At 37.5% G+C, this 15,952-nt stretch overlaps 1 protein-coding gene across 4 annotated transcripts in view; it reads left to right on the top strand.

The window, feature by feature from the left end:
* Sec24b (SEC24 homolog B, COPII coat complex component) overlaps positions 1–13,061 on the top strand; it is a 94,321-nt gene extending 81,260 nt beyond the window's left edge. For all 4 annotated transcript variants that reach the window (XM_046459027.2, XM_046459029.2, XM_046459025.2 and 1 more), the window contains 4 exons: positions 1,018–1,122; positions 8,998–9,090; positions 11,831–11,934; positions 12,162–13,061. In XM_046459027.2, the coding sequence (XP_046314983.1) occupies positions 1,018–1,122; positions 8,998–9,090; positions 11,831–11,934; positions 12,162–12,276 (417 nt within the window). In that variant the 3' untranslated portion in view covers positions 12,277–13,061. The remainder of the gene's footprint in view (positions 1–1,017; positions 1,123–8,997; positions 9,091–11,830; positions 11,935–12,161) is intronic.
* Positions 13,062–15,952: the final 2,891 nt, after the last annotated feature.

Below are 15,952 nucleotides of genomic sequence, written 5' to 3'. Positions count from 1 at the left end.
TATGGTAATAATACATTAAGGGATGGGGTTGTGGCTCAGTGGTAGAGCTCTTGTCTCACATGCATGAAGCACTGGGTTTGGTCTTCACCACAACATAAATAAATAAAATAAAGGTACTATGCCCATCTACAACTTAAAAAAAAGTCTTTAAAAAAAATAATAATGCACTAAATAAGGGACACTAGCTATGGACCTGAATAGGACTCTCAGATGTGAATATGGAGTTTTCAAAAGTATAGGAAATAACTTATTATTACAAAGCAAAGTTACATAATGGATATTTCTATTTATATATTGTAGACATTGGCAGTTTCTGATATGATCAGATTGTAGTATTGATTATGTAGTAAACTAAATCTAGTATCCAACAATAATTTTAATGTGGAAATGTGTAGACTCTTTCTTCTTCCTTGTGTTGAAACTATAGTCTTTGGAATTAGTATTCATCCTAAAATGATACTATGTTACTAAACAAATGTAAAGAAGTAGTTTGCTGTGCAGTCCTGTCAACAACCGTACTATTAATACATATTGACCCCAAAAGGAGTATAAACAGGACAGATCATTTTATTTATTTTACGTTTTTACTTTTTAAATTTGAATACATTGGGGTGTGTTAATTCTATAGCCAAAGTGGTATTGGTATGATCAATATTTTTGCATCCTAAAAAATTCTCAAGTGGGCCCTGGCACGGTGGTGCACATCTGTAATCCCGGCGGCTTGTGAGGCGAAGGCAGGAAGATCATGAGTTCAAAGCCAGCCTCAGCAATTTAGAGAAATGCTAAGCAACTAAAGGAGACCCTGCCTCTAATAAAAAAAAAAAAAAATACAAAATAGGGCTAGGGATGTGGCTCAATGGTTGAGTGCCCCTGAGTTCAATCCCTGATACCCAAAGACAAAAAAAAAAAAAATTCTCAAGTATCATATTTTAGTATTTCCTATAGTTTGTGGTCATTAGTTCCCACACTGTGTTGATAGTATTATTAACTCATTCACATTCTTCCTTTTCTTTTCAGGGTGCCATACATGTTAATGACAGGGTGGTACCTCAGCCACCTCTTCAAAAATTGTCTGCAGAGAAGCTTACAAGAGAAGGTGCTTTCCTTATGGACTGTGGCTCTGTAAGCATCTTTTACTTACAAAACTTCTCACTGTTTCTGCTGGTAAAGGGGGAAACTTTTACCAGGGTCTAGTTCTGTTATCACAGAGCAAGCAGTGAAAGGGAGATCGGGAGATATGATATAATAAATTGTTGACTGAGACAAGAAGTCAATTTACTTTAGACCTTTAGAGTTGGACATTATATTATTATCATAGATTAATAAGTTTTATTATCATGGAATTATGTGTACTTGGTAAAGAAGAGTAGAGAGATGAATTCTTGTTTTCAAGGACTTTACTATAAGAATCATAAAATTCAAAGGAACTCAAGAATTTATCTAGTTCAGCTTAACATCCATTATCAGAAATCCTGTTAATGATTAAAAGTCCAGCAGAGGAGCTGGGGTTGTGGCCCAGTGGTAGAGAACTCGTCTCGCACATGTGTGACCCCGAGTTCAGTCCTCATCACCACATAAAAATAAAAAGTGAAATAAAGGCATTGTATCCAACTACAATTAAAAAATAAATATTAAAAAAAAAAAAGAAGCAGTTTCTGCCAACCGTGCAAGCACTGTACTCAGTGCTGAATTCTGGGTTCGAGACGGGGGAAGGAAGCGGTCCATTTCGGTTCTCCACACCGGTCAGACCACAGAGGAGGCCAGCGGCCACCATCTTGGAGAGCTGACGTCACCATCCCTGTTTTCGACTGACCGCAGCTCATTCAGCCATAGAACAGGTAATTTCAGGCTGCCATTCGCCTGCGGCTTGCAGACAGATTACTTAGGCTCAGTGCCTGAGTGCTTCTTGGATCCTGCTCTTATCAGAGCATACACCAAGCATGGAGCGGCGGAGCTGCCCTGGCCCAGGGCTAAGGAGCCCACGGAAACTGCTTCTTGGAGCCTGCTCTTATCAGAGCATACAACGAGCACGGAGCAGCCGAGTTCCGGCTCCCGGAACTGCTCTGGCCCAGGGCTAAGGAACCCACGGAAACTGCTTCTCGGTCCGGGTCCTGCTGAGGGCCGGTCAGGACTCACCCGTTGCTTTGGTTACCCGGAAAAGGGAACAAAATGCTGCCATTTGCATAGGATACCAACATGGCAGAGATCTGATGCCATCAGAAAGCGGTGGAGGAGAGAACTTCATCAATACCAGCGGTGACAGAAACAGTTGGTCTCCTGGTAGGGAGGGTGAGGCACAGACACCCGAGTCTCTCTCGATTTGTCGTCGAGCCAGAGGGGAGGAGCCGGGCCGCCGCCCGCGCCCGGAGCAGGCCCAGCGGCTCACCGGCGTGGTGATCACGTGACCCCAATTGGAGAGGGGGCGGAGCGGAGCCACCACCCGCACCCGCAAGGTGGGCAGACCCGCGACCCAGTGGTACACGGGCGTGGTAGGAGGGGCAGGGCAGAGCCGCAGCCCGCGCCTGCAAGGTAAGCAGACCTGCGACAGACTGGTGGGTCAGGCCCAGCGGCCTGCCAGCGTGGTACACACGTCACCCCAATTGGAGTAGGGGCAGAGCAGAGTCGCTGCCCATGCCAGGAACAGGCCCAGCGACCTGCCGGCGTGGTAGTCACGACACCCCAATTGGAGTAGGGGCAGAGCAGAGCCGCCACCCTTGCCCAAAAGGTGGGCAGACCTGCGACCGACCAGCGGGACAGGCCCAGTGGCCTACCGGTGCGACAGACACGTCGCCCCATTTGGAGTAGGGGCAGAGCAGAGCCGCCGCCCACGCCTGCAGGGTAGGCAGACCTGCAACCGACCGGCGGATCAGGCCCGGTGGCCTGCTGGCGTGGTATACTCGTCACCCCAATTGGAGTAGGGGCAGAACAGAGCCGCCGCCCGCGCCCGGAACAGGCCCAGTGACCTGCCGGCGTGGTAGTCACGACACCCGAATTGGAGTAAGGAGAGAGCAGAGCCGCCGCCCGCGCCTGCAAGGTAGGCAGACCACCGCCTGACCCTGCAAGGGAGACTTTTCAACTATACAAGAGCAATATAAATATATAGGGGGAAAAAAACATTTCAAAAACACAACAGTTTCACCAACCAGAAAGAAACGCAAGCAGTATGAAAAGACAAGGAAAGAAAGGACCACAAGCAATGCAGGTCAACGCAACTTTAGAAGAGGTAACAGCTGCAGCAGATGGAATGTCAGATAAAGAATTCAGGATATACATGCTTCAGATGATCTGGAGTCTCAAGGAAGACATTAGACAGCAAAATCAGACAATGAAAGATCACTTCGACAATGAATTACACAAACAAATCCAGGAAGCAAAGAATCAACTATACAGGGAGATAGAGGTTATAAAAAACAAACAAACAGAAATCCTAGAAATGCAGGAAGCAATAAACCAACTTAAAAACTCAATGGAGAATACTGCCAGCAGAGTAGAACACTTAGAAGATACAACATCAGACAATGAAGACAAAGTATTTCAACTTGAAAAGAACATAGACAGCTCAGCAAGACTGTTAAGAAACCATGAGCAGAACATCCTAAAAATATGGGATAACATTAAGAGACCAAACTTAAGAGTCATTGGGATACAGGAAGGAAGAGAGGTCCAAACCAAAGGAATGAGCAATCTATTCAATGAAATAATATGAGAAAACTTCCCAGACTTGAAGAATGAGACAGAATCCCAAATCCTAGAAGCCTACAGGACGCCGAATGTGCAAAATCATAAGAGATCCACACCTAGACACATTATAATGAAGATGCCCAACATACAGAATAAGGAGAGAATTTTAAAAGCTACAAGAGAAAGGAAGCAGATTACATTTAGGGGTAAGCCAATCAGGATAACAGCTGATCTTTCAACACAGGCTCTGAACGCTAGAAGATCCTGGAATAACATATTTCAAACACTGAAAGAAAATGGGTTCCAACCAAGAATCGTGTATCCAGCGAAATTAAGCTTCAGGATGGAAGATGAAATTAAAACCTTCCACGATAAACAAAAGTTAAAAGAATTTGCAGCTAGAAAACCATCTCTTCAAAACATCCTCCGCAAAACATTACAGGAGGAGGAAATGGAAAATAACAATGAAAACCAACAGTGGGAGGTAGGACAGTAAAGGGGGGGGGAAATAATCAAAGAGGAAAACAAACCATGTTTAGTAACATAAATAAACAAATATGGCTGGAAGAACAACCCATATCTCAATAATAACCCTAAATGTTAATGGCTTAAACTCACCAATTAAGAGACACAGGCTAGTAGAATGGATCACAAAACAAGACCCAACAATATGCTGCCTACAGGAGATGCATTTGATAGGAAAAGACATACATAGACTGAAGGTGAAAGGTTGGGAAAAATCATATCACTCATATGGACTTCGGAAACAAGCAGGAGTGTCCATACTCATATCAAATAAAATAGATTTCAAGCCAAAGTTAATCAAAAGGGATAAAGAGGGACACTACATACTGCTCAAGGGAACCATACACCAACAAGACATAACAATCATAAATATATATACCCTAAACAATGGTGCAGCTATGTTCGTCAAACAAACTCTTCTCAAGTTCAAGAGTCTAATAGACCACCATACAGTAATCATGGGAGACTGCAACACAGCTCTCTCGGCACTGGACAGATCTTCCAAACAAAAGTTGAATAAGGAAACTATAGAACTCAATAACACAATTAATAACCTAGACTTAATTGACATATATAGAGTATACCACCCAACATCAAGCAGTTACACTTTTTTCTCAGCAGCACATGGATCCTTCTCAAAAATAGATCATATATTATGTCACAGGGCAACTCTTAGACAATATAAAGGAGTAGAGATTATTCCATGCATCTTATCTGATCATAATGGAATGAAACTGAAAATCAACAATAAAAGAAGGAAGGAAAAAGCATACATCACTTGGAGAATGAACAATAGGTTACTGAATGATCAATGGGTTATAGAAGACATCAAGGAGGAAATTAAAAAATTCTTAGAGATAAATGAAAACACAGACACAACATATCGGAATCTATGGGACACATTAAAAGCAGTTCAAGAGGAAAATTCATTGCTTGGAGTTCATTCCTTAAAAAAAGAAAAAAACCAACAAATAAATGATCTCATACTTCATCTCAAAATCCTAGAAAAAGAAGAGCAAAACAACAGCAAAAGAAGTAGAAGGCAAGAAATAATTAAAATCAGAGCTGAAATTAATGAAATCGAAACAATTGAAAAAATTGACAAAATTAAAATTTGGTTCTTTGAAGAAATAAACAAAATCGACAGACCCTTAGCCATGCTAGCGAAGAGAAGAGAGAGAACTCAAATTACTAGCATACGGGATGAAAAAGGCAATATCACAACAGACACTTCAGAAATACAGAAGATAATCAAAAATTATTTTGAATCCTTATACTCCAATAAATTAGAAGATAGTGAAGGCATCGATAAATTTCTTAAGTCATATGATCTTCCCAGATTGAGTCAGGAGTATATAGACAACCTAAACAGACCAATATCAATTGAGGAGATAGAAGAAACCATAAAAAGACTACCAACTAAGAAAAGCCCAGGACCGGATGAGTATACAGCAGTGGGTTTTACAAAACCTTTAGGTTTTACAAAACCTTTAAAGAGGAACTAATACCAATACTTTTCAAGCTACTTCAGGAAATAGAAAAACAGGGAGAACTTCCAAATTCATTCTACGAGGCCAACATCACCCTGATACCTAAACCAGACAAAGACACTTCATAGAAAGAAAACTACAGACCAATATCTCTAATGAACCTAGATGCAAAAATCCTCAATAAAATTCTGGCGAATCGGATACAAAAACATATCAAAAAAATTGTGCACCATGATCAAGTAGGATTCATCCCTGGGATGCAAGGCTGGTTCAATATATGGAAATCAATAAATGTTATTCACCACATCAATAGACTTAAAAATAAGAACCATATGATCATCTCGATAGATGCGGAAAAAGCATTCGACAAAGTACAGCATCCCTTTATGTTTAAAACTCTAGAAAAACTAGGGATAACAGGAACATACCTCAATATTGTAAAAGCAATCTATGCTAAGCCTCAGGCTAGCATCATTCTGAATGGAGAAAAATTGAAGGCATTCCCTCTACAATCTGGAACAAGACAGGGATGCCCTCTCTCTCCACTTGTGTTCAACATAATTCTCGAAACACTGGCCAGAGCAATTAGACAGACGAAAGAAATTAAAGGCATAAAAATAGGAAAAGAAGAACTTAAATTATCACTATTTGCAGAAGACATGATTCTATGCCTAGCAGACCCAAAAGGGTCTACAAAGAAACTACTAGAGCTAATAAATGAGTTCAGCAAAGTGGCAGGGTATAAAATCAACACGCATAAATCAAAGGCATTCCTGTATATCAGCGACAAATCCTCTGAAATGGAAATGAGGACAACCACTCCATTCACAATATCTTCAAAAAAAATAAAATACTTGGGAATCAACCTAACAAAAGAGGTGAAAGACTTATACAACGAAAACTACAGAACCCTAAAGAGAGAAATAGAAGAAGATCTTAGAAGATGGAAAAATATACCCTGTTCATGGATAGGCAGAACTAACATCATCAAAATGGCGATATTACCAAAAGTTCTCTATAGGTTTAATGCAATGCCAATCAAAATCCCAACGGCATTTCTTGTAGAAATAGAGAAAGCAATCATGAAATTCATATGGAAAAATAAAAGACCCAGAATAGCAAAAACAATGCTAAGCAGGAAGTGTGAATCAGGCGGTATAGCGATACCAGACTTCAAACTCTACAACAGAGCAATAGTAACAAAAACAGCATGGTACTGGTACCAAAACAGGCAGGTGGACCAATGGTACCGAATAGAGGACACAGAAACCAATCCACAAAACTACAACTATCTTATATTTGATAAAGGGGCTAAAAGCATGCAATGGAGGAAGGATAGCATCTTCAACAAATGGTGCTGGGAAAACTGGAAATCCATAAGCAACAAAATGAAACTGAATCCCTTTCTCTCGCCATGCACAAAAGTTAATTCAAAATGGATCAAGGAGCTTGATATCAAATCAGAGACACGCCGTCTGATAGAAGAAAAAGTTGGCTACCATCTACATTCGGTGGGGTCGGGCTCCAAATTCCTCAATAGGACACCCATAGCACAAAAGTTAATAACTAGAATCAACAAATGGGACTTACTCAAACTAAAAAGTTTTTTCTCAGCAAAAGAAACAATAAGAGAGGTAAATAGGGAGCCTACACCCTGGGAACAAATCTTTACTCCTCAAACTTCAGATAGAGCCCTAATATCCAGAGTATACAAAGAACTCAAAAAATTAGACAATAAGAAAACAAACAACCCAATCAACAAATGGGCCAAGGACCTGAACAGACACTTCTCAGAGGAGGACATACAGTCTATCAACAAGTACATGAAAAAATACTCACCATCTCTAGCTGTCAGAGAAATGCAAATCAAAACCACCCTAAGATACCATCTCACTCCAGTAAGATTGGCAGCCATTATGAAGTCAAACAACAACAAGTGCTGGCGAGGATGTGGGGAAAAGGGTACACTTGTACATTGCTGGTGGGACTGCAAATTGGTGCAGCCAATTTGGAAAGCAGTATGGAGATTTCTTGGAAAGCTGGGAATGGAACCACCATTTGACCCAGCTATTCCCCTTCTCGGTCTATTCCCTAAAGACCTAAAAAGAGCATGCTACAGGGACACTGCTGCATCGATGTTCATAGCAGCAAAATTCACAATAACAAGACTGTGGAACCAACCTAGATGCCCTTCAATAGACGAATGGATAAAAAAAATGTGGCATTTATACACAATGGAGTATTACTCTGCATTAAAAAATGACAAAATCATAGAATTTGCAGGGAAATGGATGGCATTAGAGCATATTATGCTAAGTGAAGCTAGCCAATCCCTAAAAAACAAATGCCAAATGTCTTCTTTGATATAAGGAGAGTAACTAAGAACAGAGTAGGGACGAAGAGCAGGAGAAGAAGATTAACATTAAACAGGGATGAGAGGTGAGAGGGAAAGGGAGAGAGAAGGGAAATTGCATGGAAATGGAAGGAGACCCTCAGGGTTATACAAAAGTCCATACAAGAGGAAGTGAGGGGAAAGGGAAAAATAATACAAGGAGGAGAAATGAATGACAGTAGAGGGGGTAGAGAGAGAAAAGGGGAGGGGAGGGGAGGGGAGGGGGGATAGTAGAGGATAGGAAAGGCAGCAGAACACAACAGACACTAGTATGGCAATATGTAAATCAATGGATGTGTAACTGATGTGATTCTGCAATCTGTATATGGGGTAAAAATGGGAGTTCATAACCCACTTGAATCAAAGTGTGAAATATGATATATCAAGAAATTTGTAATGTTTTGAACAACCAACAATAAAAAATTTAAAAAAAAAAAAGAGTCCAGGAGAGGTAACCATACAGTAGTAATGCTAAAGGATGTAGAATGGTCAGTGAAGCTTCAAAATGGTATCTTACGAGCAAGAAAAGGATTTAGATACCCACCGAAGAGGGGGAAAATTCTGGGGTTGAAATACAGAGATAGTAATTGAAATAGTGGATGGAAATATTCATAATAAGTTATCCTGATTAAAATGTTACATTCCTCCCAGGGAAATTAATGAGGAAGAAGGTAAAATATATTTTCTGAGAAGTCTTAAAATTTAGGCAAAGGAGATAAGAACTAGGTTCCTATTCTTGGATATAGATTTTCAATGTGCCAATTATAGATTTCTATCTTTTATGTCTGTTTCTACTGTATTTGAGATCGTATATTTGACCTCTTATACAGCATAGTTTTGAGAGAATTAACTATGATGGATTTTAAACTATTAGGGAGTTTTAATATTTTGCTTTTTTTTTTTTTTAAGGTTTTTTACATTTGGATTGGAAAAGGCTGTGACAATAACTTCATTGAGGATGTTCTTGGGTATCCTAATTTTGCATCAATACCACAGAAAATGGTCAGTGAGTGGGTAACTTTTTGTTTTTAACTTTTAAATTTTTTTTGTTATTTTGGAACGTTTCCATCAACACCCCCCGTGTCCCCCCCCCCCAAATTTAACTTCTTATTCTCCATTCCCCTTCTCCCTAGGCAACTATGAATCTCTTTTCCATTTGTGGATTTGCCTGGTTTGAATATTTTAAAGAAGTAGAATTACATAATAGGTGGTCTTTTGTGTTTGGTTTCTTTTACTTTCTTTTACATATTCAAGATTCATCCATGTGCTGACGTGTATTAAATTAATACCTAATTCTTTTTTATGACTGAAAAATATCAATTGTTGGCCATTTTAGTTGTTTCTATTTGGGGGCTTTTGTGAATAGCCCTACCATGAATGTTTGTGCTCATTTTTTTGTGTGTGGACATGTTTTCTGTGCTCTCAGTTATATATCTAAGAGTGAAATTGCTGGGTTATCTGATAACTTTCATGTTTAACTTTGTGAAGAACTGCCAGACTATTTCCCAACACATTTAAATTTTAAGTTATTTTGCTAGTAATAAACAAATATTTTTAAGTAGGTCTTTTCTGAATATATATGTTAACAAATACCAAGGAAATGTGATGCTGAAAGCAATTCTGTGTATTAATTTTAATTACCTTAGTCATGTTTTTGTAATTAACTAAAAGGAAGGTCTACCTTAGTCATGGATGTTATATATATGTGTGTGTCATTTTTGCTCAGATTAACATAAATTCATGGTAATAGTTGTCACAATCCATTGTTTATTGATTTTGTTTGTTTATTTTGACAAGTTAATCTCAGACTCATTTCTAAGATTCAGCAAGTGAGGATAGTTAGGAAACATTTGAAAAGGAATAATAATGTCAGCAGAAAAGGAACCATGAAAAATGAAAATGCTACTAAATAAATGGGAAGCCTTATTCTCAAGCTGTAGTTATTTAAACACTGTCATACTGGCACAATAAGCACATTAGTGGAACATAGTGTAGTGGATCAGAAATGGATCTCATTCATGAGAATGTGGTAAGATTGCATTTAAAACTACTGTGGAAAAAATGGAATATTGCAAAAATAATCTTGAGACCACTGAATAATTACAAGGCCTTTGTAAGCCAGTGATCTGAAAGATTAATAAAACATTTCTATTTGGTAATTTAAAAGTAAAGCCAAAAGACAATAAAATTGTATGAATATCTATAACTCAAGACTAAAAAGGGCTAACTTCTCTAGTATGAAAAGTGCTTAAGAAATGATTCCCACTCCCACCAAAAAAAAAGAAAAGAAAAATGGGTAAAAGATTTGAACAAACAATTCTCGGGGGGAAACATTATTGTAATGATCATATGAAACAACATTCAACCTCATTGTAATTAAGAAAAACAAAATAAAATAATAACAGCATTTCTTTTACCACCTCGACAAGATTTTTAAACCTTATTGGAGAGCCATTTGACAATATCTGTTTTTTGTTTTGTTCTGTTTTGTAGTTTTGGTACTGAGGATTGAAGGGCACTGAACTATGGAGCCACATCCCCAGCCCTATTTTGTATTTTATTTAGAGACAGGGTCTCACTGAGTTGCTTAGCACCTCGCCATTGCTGAGGCTGGCTTTGAACTCAATGATCCTCCTGTCTCAGCTTCCCCAGCTGCTGGAATTACAGGCATGCACTATCGCCTGTAAAATTATCTGTTAAAATTAAAATCACATACTGTATGACACAGTAAATTATTTTACTCCTAAAAATATATCCCATAGATGTATTTATAGAAATATATGTATGTACACACATTCTGTTTCATTAAATAAGTAATATCTATGTATTTATTAAATAATATCTATGTATTTATGAAAGAATAATCTGGGCTGGGGCCATAGCTCAGAGGTAAAGCGCTTGCCTAACATGTGTGAGGCCCTGCGTTTGATCCTCAGCACCACATAAAAATAAACAAAGTTATTGTGTCCATCTACAACTAGAAATAATTACAAAAACAAAAAATCTCAAGAGACTAGAATGCATAATATGATGCATTTGTAGTAATAGTAGCTATAAACACTTAGAAAATATCTGAAAATTTTTACATCAAAGTGGAATTTTTTTTGCTTTTTTAATTTTGACATTACAAATTTAATTAACCTAACTTTTCTATTTAAATTTTATTAAATACTATTATTTAGCTTACTATTAAGTTGGCTTTGTAAAAGAAAAATCTGTGTGTGTGTGTGTGTGTGTGTGTGTGTGTGTGTGTGGAAAATCATTAAAGGAATTTGGAACTTAGTGGAAGTCCCCTTCCTTTGAATGTTTCCATTAGAAGAAACAGTGCAACATACTACTATTCACATACCAATTGTGTGTTTTTTTTTTTTGTTGTTCTAATTAGTTTTACATGACAGAGTGCATTTTGACACATTGTACACAAATGGAGCACAACTTCTCATTCTTCTGGCTGTACATGGTGCAGAGTCACATCTATAGTGTCATACCAGTTATGCTTTATATATAGACTTATCTGTTTATTCAGGTTAAAATGTCATTTTTTTAACTTATCCAGAAAAATATAAACAGATTTTTCAGCAATTTAAATTTCATCTATGTGGCTGCTATTATTGGACTGGAGATAAGACTATAGGTAGTTTAGGTAGTTTAGATTAGTGGTAGTGGAAATCATGATTTAATTCTAATACTGCTAAAGTCTATGAGAAAGGAAATAATTTCCTAATTATATGTCTTTTACCAGACACATCTTCCAGAGCTAGATACACTTTCATCAGAACGGACCAGATCCTTTATAACTTGGCTTAAAGATGGCAGACCGTTAAGTGCAGTCCTTCATGTGGTAAAGTAAGTACTTCTATAATTTAATAAGAAGCTATCTTTTCCAGTGTGACTTTTGAAATTACTTGTCCTTAACGCAGCTTTAATGATATCAAAATATATTCTAGTGGTAGAGTGTTGTTACCTGATTAATAACATTTCCCAAAAGTCCTCATGTATCAGTGCTTCCTTAAATATATAATTATTCTTTTATATTATATATTTTTAGATAAATGCTTTTTTCTCTCTGTCAGAGATGAGAGTCCTGCCAAAACAGAATTTTTTCAACATTTGATTGAAGACCGGACAGAAGCTGCATTCTCTTACTATGAATTTTTGCTTCATGTACAGCAGCAAATATGTAAGTGAAGGAGAATAAAATTGAATAAGAAGAAAAAGATCCATAACTGAGGTAAAGCATAATCTGTCACAGAAGCACATAGGAAATTTGAAGTGAAAGCATTTGTTGTTATAAGAGACAATGCACAGCCCTCTGAGGTTTTGGCAAAACGTAAATGGGAAGAAGGAACTTGACTGATTTTCTTCAGCCTAAATTAATGGTAATGATGATGCTGTTTCAACAAGTATATTTTGAATTGGTTTCTACACATTTCCAGTAGTGCAGCAGTTCAGTGCTCTCTTCATTGCAAGCTGGCAAATTTACGTAGCTGTGTGGAATGTCATAATGTAAAATTAGATGAATTTTTTTTCTTATAATTAATATAACATTTCTGGACTTGAACTCTGACAAGAGATGCCAAAAGGCAGTGGTACCGTGTTATTTGTTTATATGAATTACTTTTTAACAAGGAATGATTCGTACTCATTAAATGAATTCAACATTTTCCCTGTAAAGACAATAGAGTTTCAGTACACAAACTATAGAAAAAAAAAAAATATATATATATATATATAATGTACATAAATGTTACATTTGTAAAGAAAATGTAAAAATGTAACTACAGAATATGAATTGCTTAAACTGTGCTGCATTGTTGGATGACAGCTCTTTTTGTCACAGTTGGAGAATGAGGTTGACTAATGCATATTATGAATTGAGTCCACAGAAACACAAACTCTTTGTAATTCTGTTAAATCTTTTATGTGGATTTATTTATGATCAGCCTACTAATTAAAAATATTTTGCTTGACAATTGGTTTGGTGGTTTTTTTTTTGTTGTTTTTTGTTTGTTTTTGTTTTTGTTGTTTGTGGGGTTTTTTTTGCTTTTATTTTTGTTTTGATGTGTGTTGTTTCTGTTTTTGTTTTTGTTTTAACATCTAGGATATACTAAATTTAATTATTGGGGGAAATGCAGCAATACTGCTTTTCAATTAGGAATACATGTGAATCAATAAATTTTCATTACTTTGTGGACATTTCCAAGTACTAACTTTTCCTTTGTATTCTTAAAAACAAATGGTGCTACTTCCAAAATACATTCAATTACAAAGTATAAATCTCAAATTGTCTTTGTCATTTAAATTGAGCATTTTTTCATGCATATTTATAACAAAATTTTAATAACATGACTGTCCTTTTTATTTAATTGACTTGATTACTGTCTGGAACTTAGAGAGTGATTTTACTCGGATCAAAAAAATCTCTTGAGCTAGGGATGTATCTTAGTGGTAGAATGCTTGCCTAATATGTATAAGGCCCTGGGTTTAATCTCCAGCACCTAGTAAAAAGAAGAAATTTCTGATCTACGTCAGCTTATTTATGAGAAAACTGTTAATGGTCCATTAGCTTAAAGAATAGAATTTTATTTTGTTCACTGCAAACATCCCTGTGATGAACTTTGCAAGGAAAAAAGGCACTCGTGTTTTGGTGAGTGATCTTCACTGGTTTTGTGTATCCCTTTGCTGTAGATAAAAATAAAAGTACTCTTACATTCCCTGATGGAAATGAGCAGTTAAATGACTCATCCTAAATGATATAATATTAAATAGTGACAGAGGCAACAATAAATGCCAAGTATTCTCCCCACCCAGTGATACGCCCCCCCACCCCCACCCCACCTCAGGACTGTACTTGTCCCCATACCATGCTGTCTCCAGCAAGAATCTTATTAAACTGCAGCAGAAACTGCAGTACCCCCAAGGACAAATAAATGCTTTTATATTACAACAAAAACTACAGTATTTCTACTTTAAGAAAAACAAATATTTTGCCTTTGGATATTCTGTCATTCATTGAATAATTTAAAAGCACTTAATACTTGTCAGATACCATTCCAGGCACAAAACAGAATCCTTACTTCCATGATGCTAATGCTCTGGTGCTGGAATGTGGAAGGCTGAGAGAGAAAAAATTCTATATAATTTGTCAAGTGCAATGAATATTGTGAAGAAAAATAAATCTGGGTAAGGGGATTGAGAATACAATTTTTCACAGTAACATAGAAGTCCCTTATGAAAAGAGAGCGGAGCAAAGACCTCAAGCCCTGTGAATATCTGGAAGACGAGGTTAAGAAGGAGGACTTTATGGCAGGTGAATGTGGAAGTTGTCTTCAGATTGCTCCCATTTTCTCTGTGAAAGACACTGCAAAGTTATTAGCAAAGAAATAGAAGTGTTAGTGATTTCATGAATTAGTCTGTAATAATAGTGAGATATTGGCTAGCGGTGTTCAGTAGGATTGTCAGACAATACTGCAGGCCCATCCTGGGATGAACTTAAAGCATTGCGTGTCTCTTCCCTTCAGCTACATTCAGTGCTTGGTGGAAAGTTGGATTTAATCAGGGTTGGTATAAGAAACAAGCCAGGACTTTGAGAAAGAGAGTGGCTAAAGGAACACAAACTAGAGAGAATAGGTAATAGTGAAAAATCAGTGAGCCCAGTGGTTTGGCGGTTCTGCTGAGGTCAAAAAGTTATTAGAGTACGGATAACAGAATGAACAAGCTGTAAAGAAAAGAAATAGTAGTAGTCAGATATGGGCCACTTGGAATTGAGATTGCAGGGGAAGGTTAAATATTGGCAATAAGACCTAGAGAATGTCCATGGGAGTGAGTATTGAGATGCTCTTAAAGATAACTAGAAGGGAAGAGGGCAGACATGGAGCCCAGGGTTTTAAATGAATTCTCTATTTGATTATTACAATTGTGCCCCAAAATGTCAGAAGTAGTGGTGATATGGGGACTGTAATGACTGTAGTAAGGAGTGGCAAGGCATATGATGTGGCAGGATAGCATAAAGCATGAAAGACCTAGGGAGAAAAAGGAGCAAGAATAATCCAGAAGCCTACAAACAAGCAATAAAGAGATACCTTCTTGAGATTTGGGATCAAAAATAGCCACTCCTGAAGCTGGAGTTGTAGCTCAGTGGTAGAGTGCTTTCCTAGCATGTGTGAGGCACTAAGTTCAATCCTCACCACCACATAAAAATAAGTAAAGGCATTTTGTCCATCTATAACTAAGAAAAAATTAAAAAAAAAATAGCCACTCTTTGAAAGGTTTGTAAGGAATAGTGTCCTGAGAGGACAGTCAGGTTTCAGTCAACATGTAGAGACTGACAAATCAGGGTATAGGCATGATTAAATCAATCCTGAAGAAAAATGATAAGCTATTCCTATTACCCCTTAATGGGATAAGTGTCTAGGCCAATTGCTTCGTGAGCCATACAAATACTGGGTGAGAGGAAAGGGTATGCTTGCCAGGAGTCCTCTTTTCAATTAGTTGACACTTCATTTAAAACTGGTTCTTTCTGAGTGTTGGTGCTGGGAATGAAAACAGAATTTCCTCCCCAGATCTGATATTCAACACCTGGGAAATGGCTTGACCATATATACATACTGTATTTTAGAAGAGTTTCTATGCATTATGTGTATGTAGTAAGTACTATTTGATGGCTATTATGGATATGACTCTATTGCAGGAAACTCATGAAGTCAGGAAATGCACAGCTGAGCAAAGTGTTTCATTAAGGAAACCATGAGCCCTCCTTTTCAAAGTGTTTTCCTCCAAAAATATTTCTGAAGAGAGAAAAAGAGGAAACTCATACAAAGTTGAAGAAAACCCTGCAGAAATTATCCAGATAGAATCACAAATT

The sequence above is a fragment of the Marmota monax genome, unplaced genomic scaffold (assembly GCF_021218885.2).
Source record: "Marmota monax isolate L192 unplaced genomic scaffold, Marmota_monax_Labrador192_F-V1.1 WCK01_AAM20220418_F8-fsc00002, whole genome shotgun sequence".
In the NCBI taxonomy this organism is placed as follows: domain Eukaryota; kingdom Metazoa; phylum Chordata; class Mammalia; order Rodentia; family Sciuridae; genus Marmota; species Marmota monax.
Note: the sequence above shows the minus strand (reverse complement) of the source record. Positions and strands in the feature narration are given on the sequence as shown.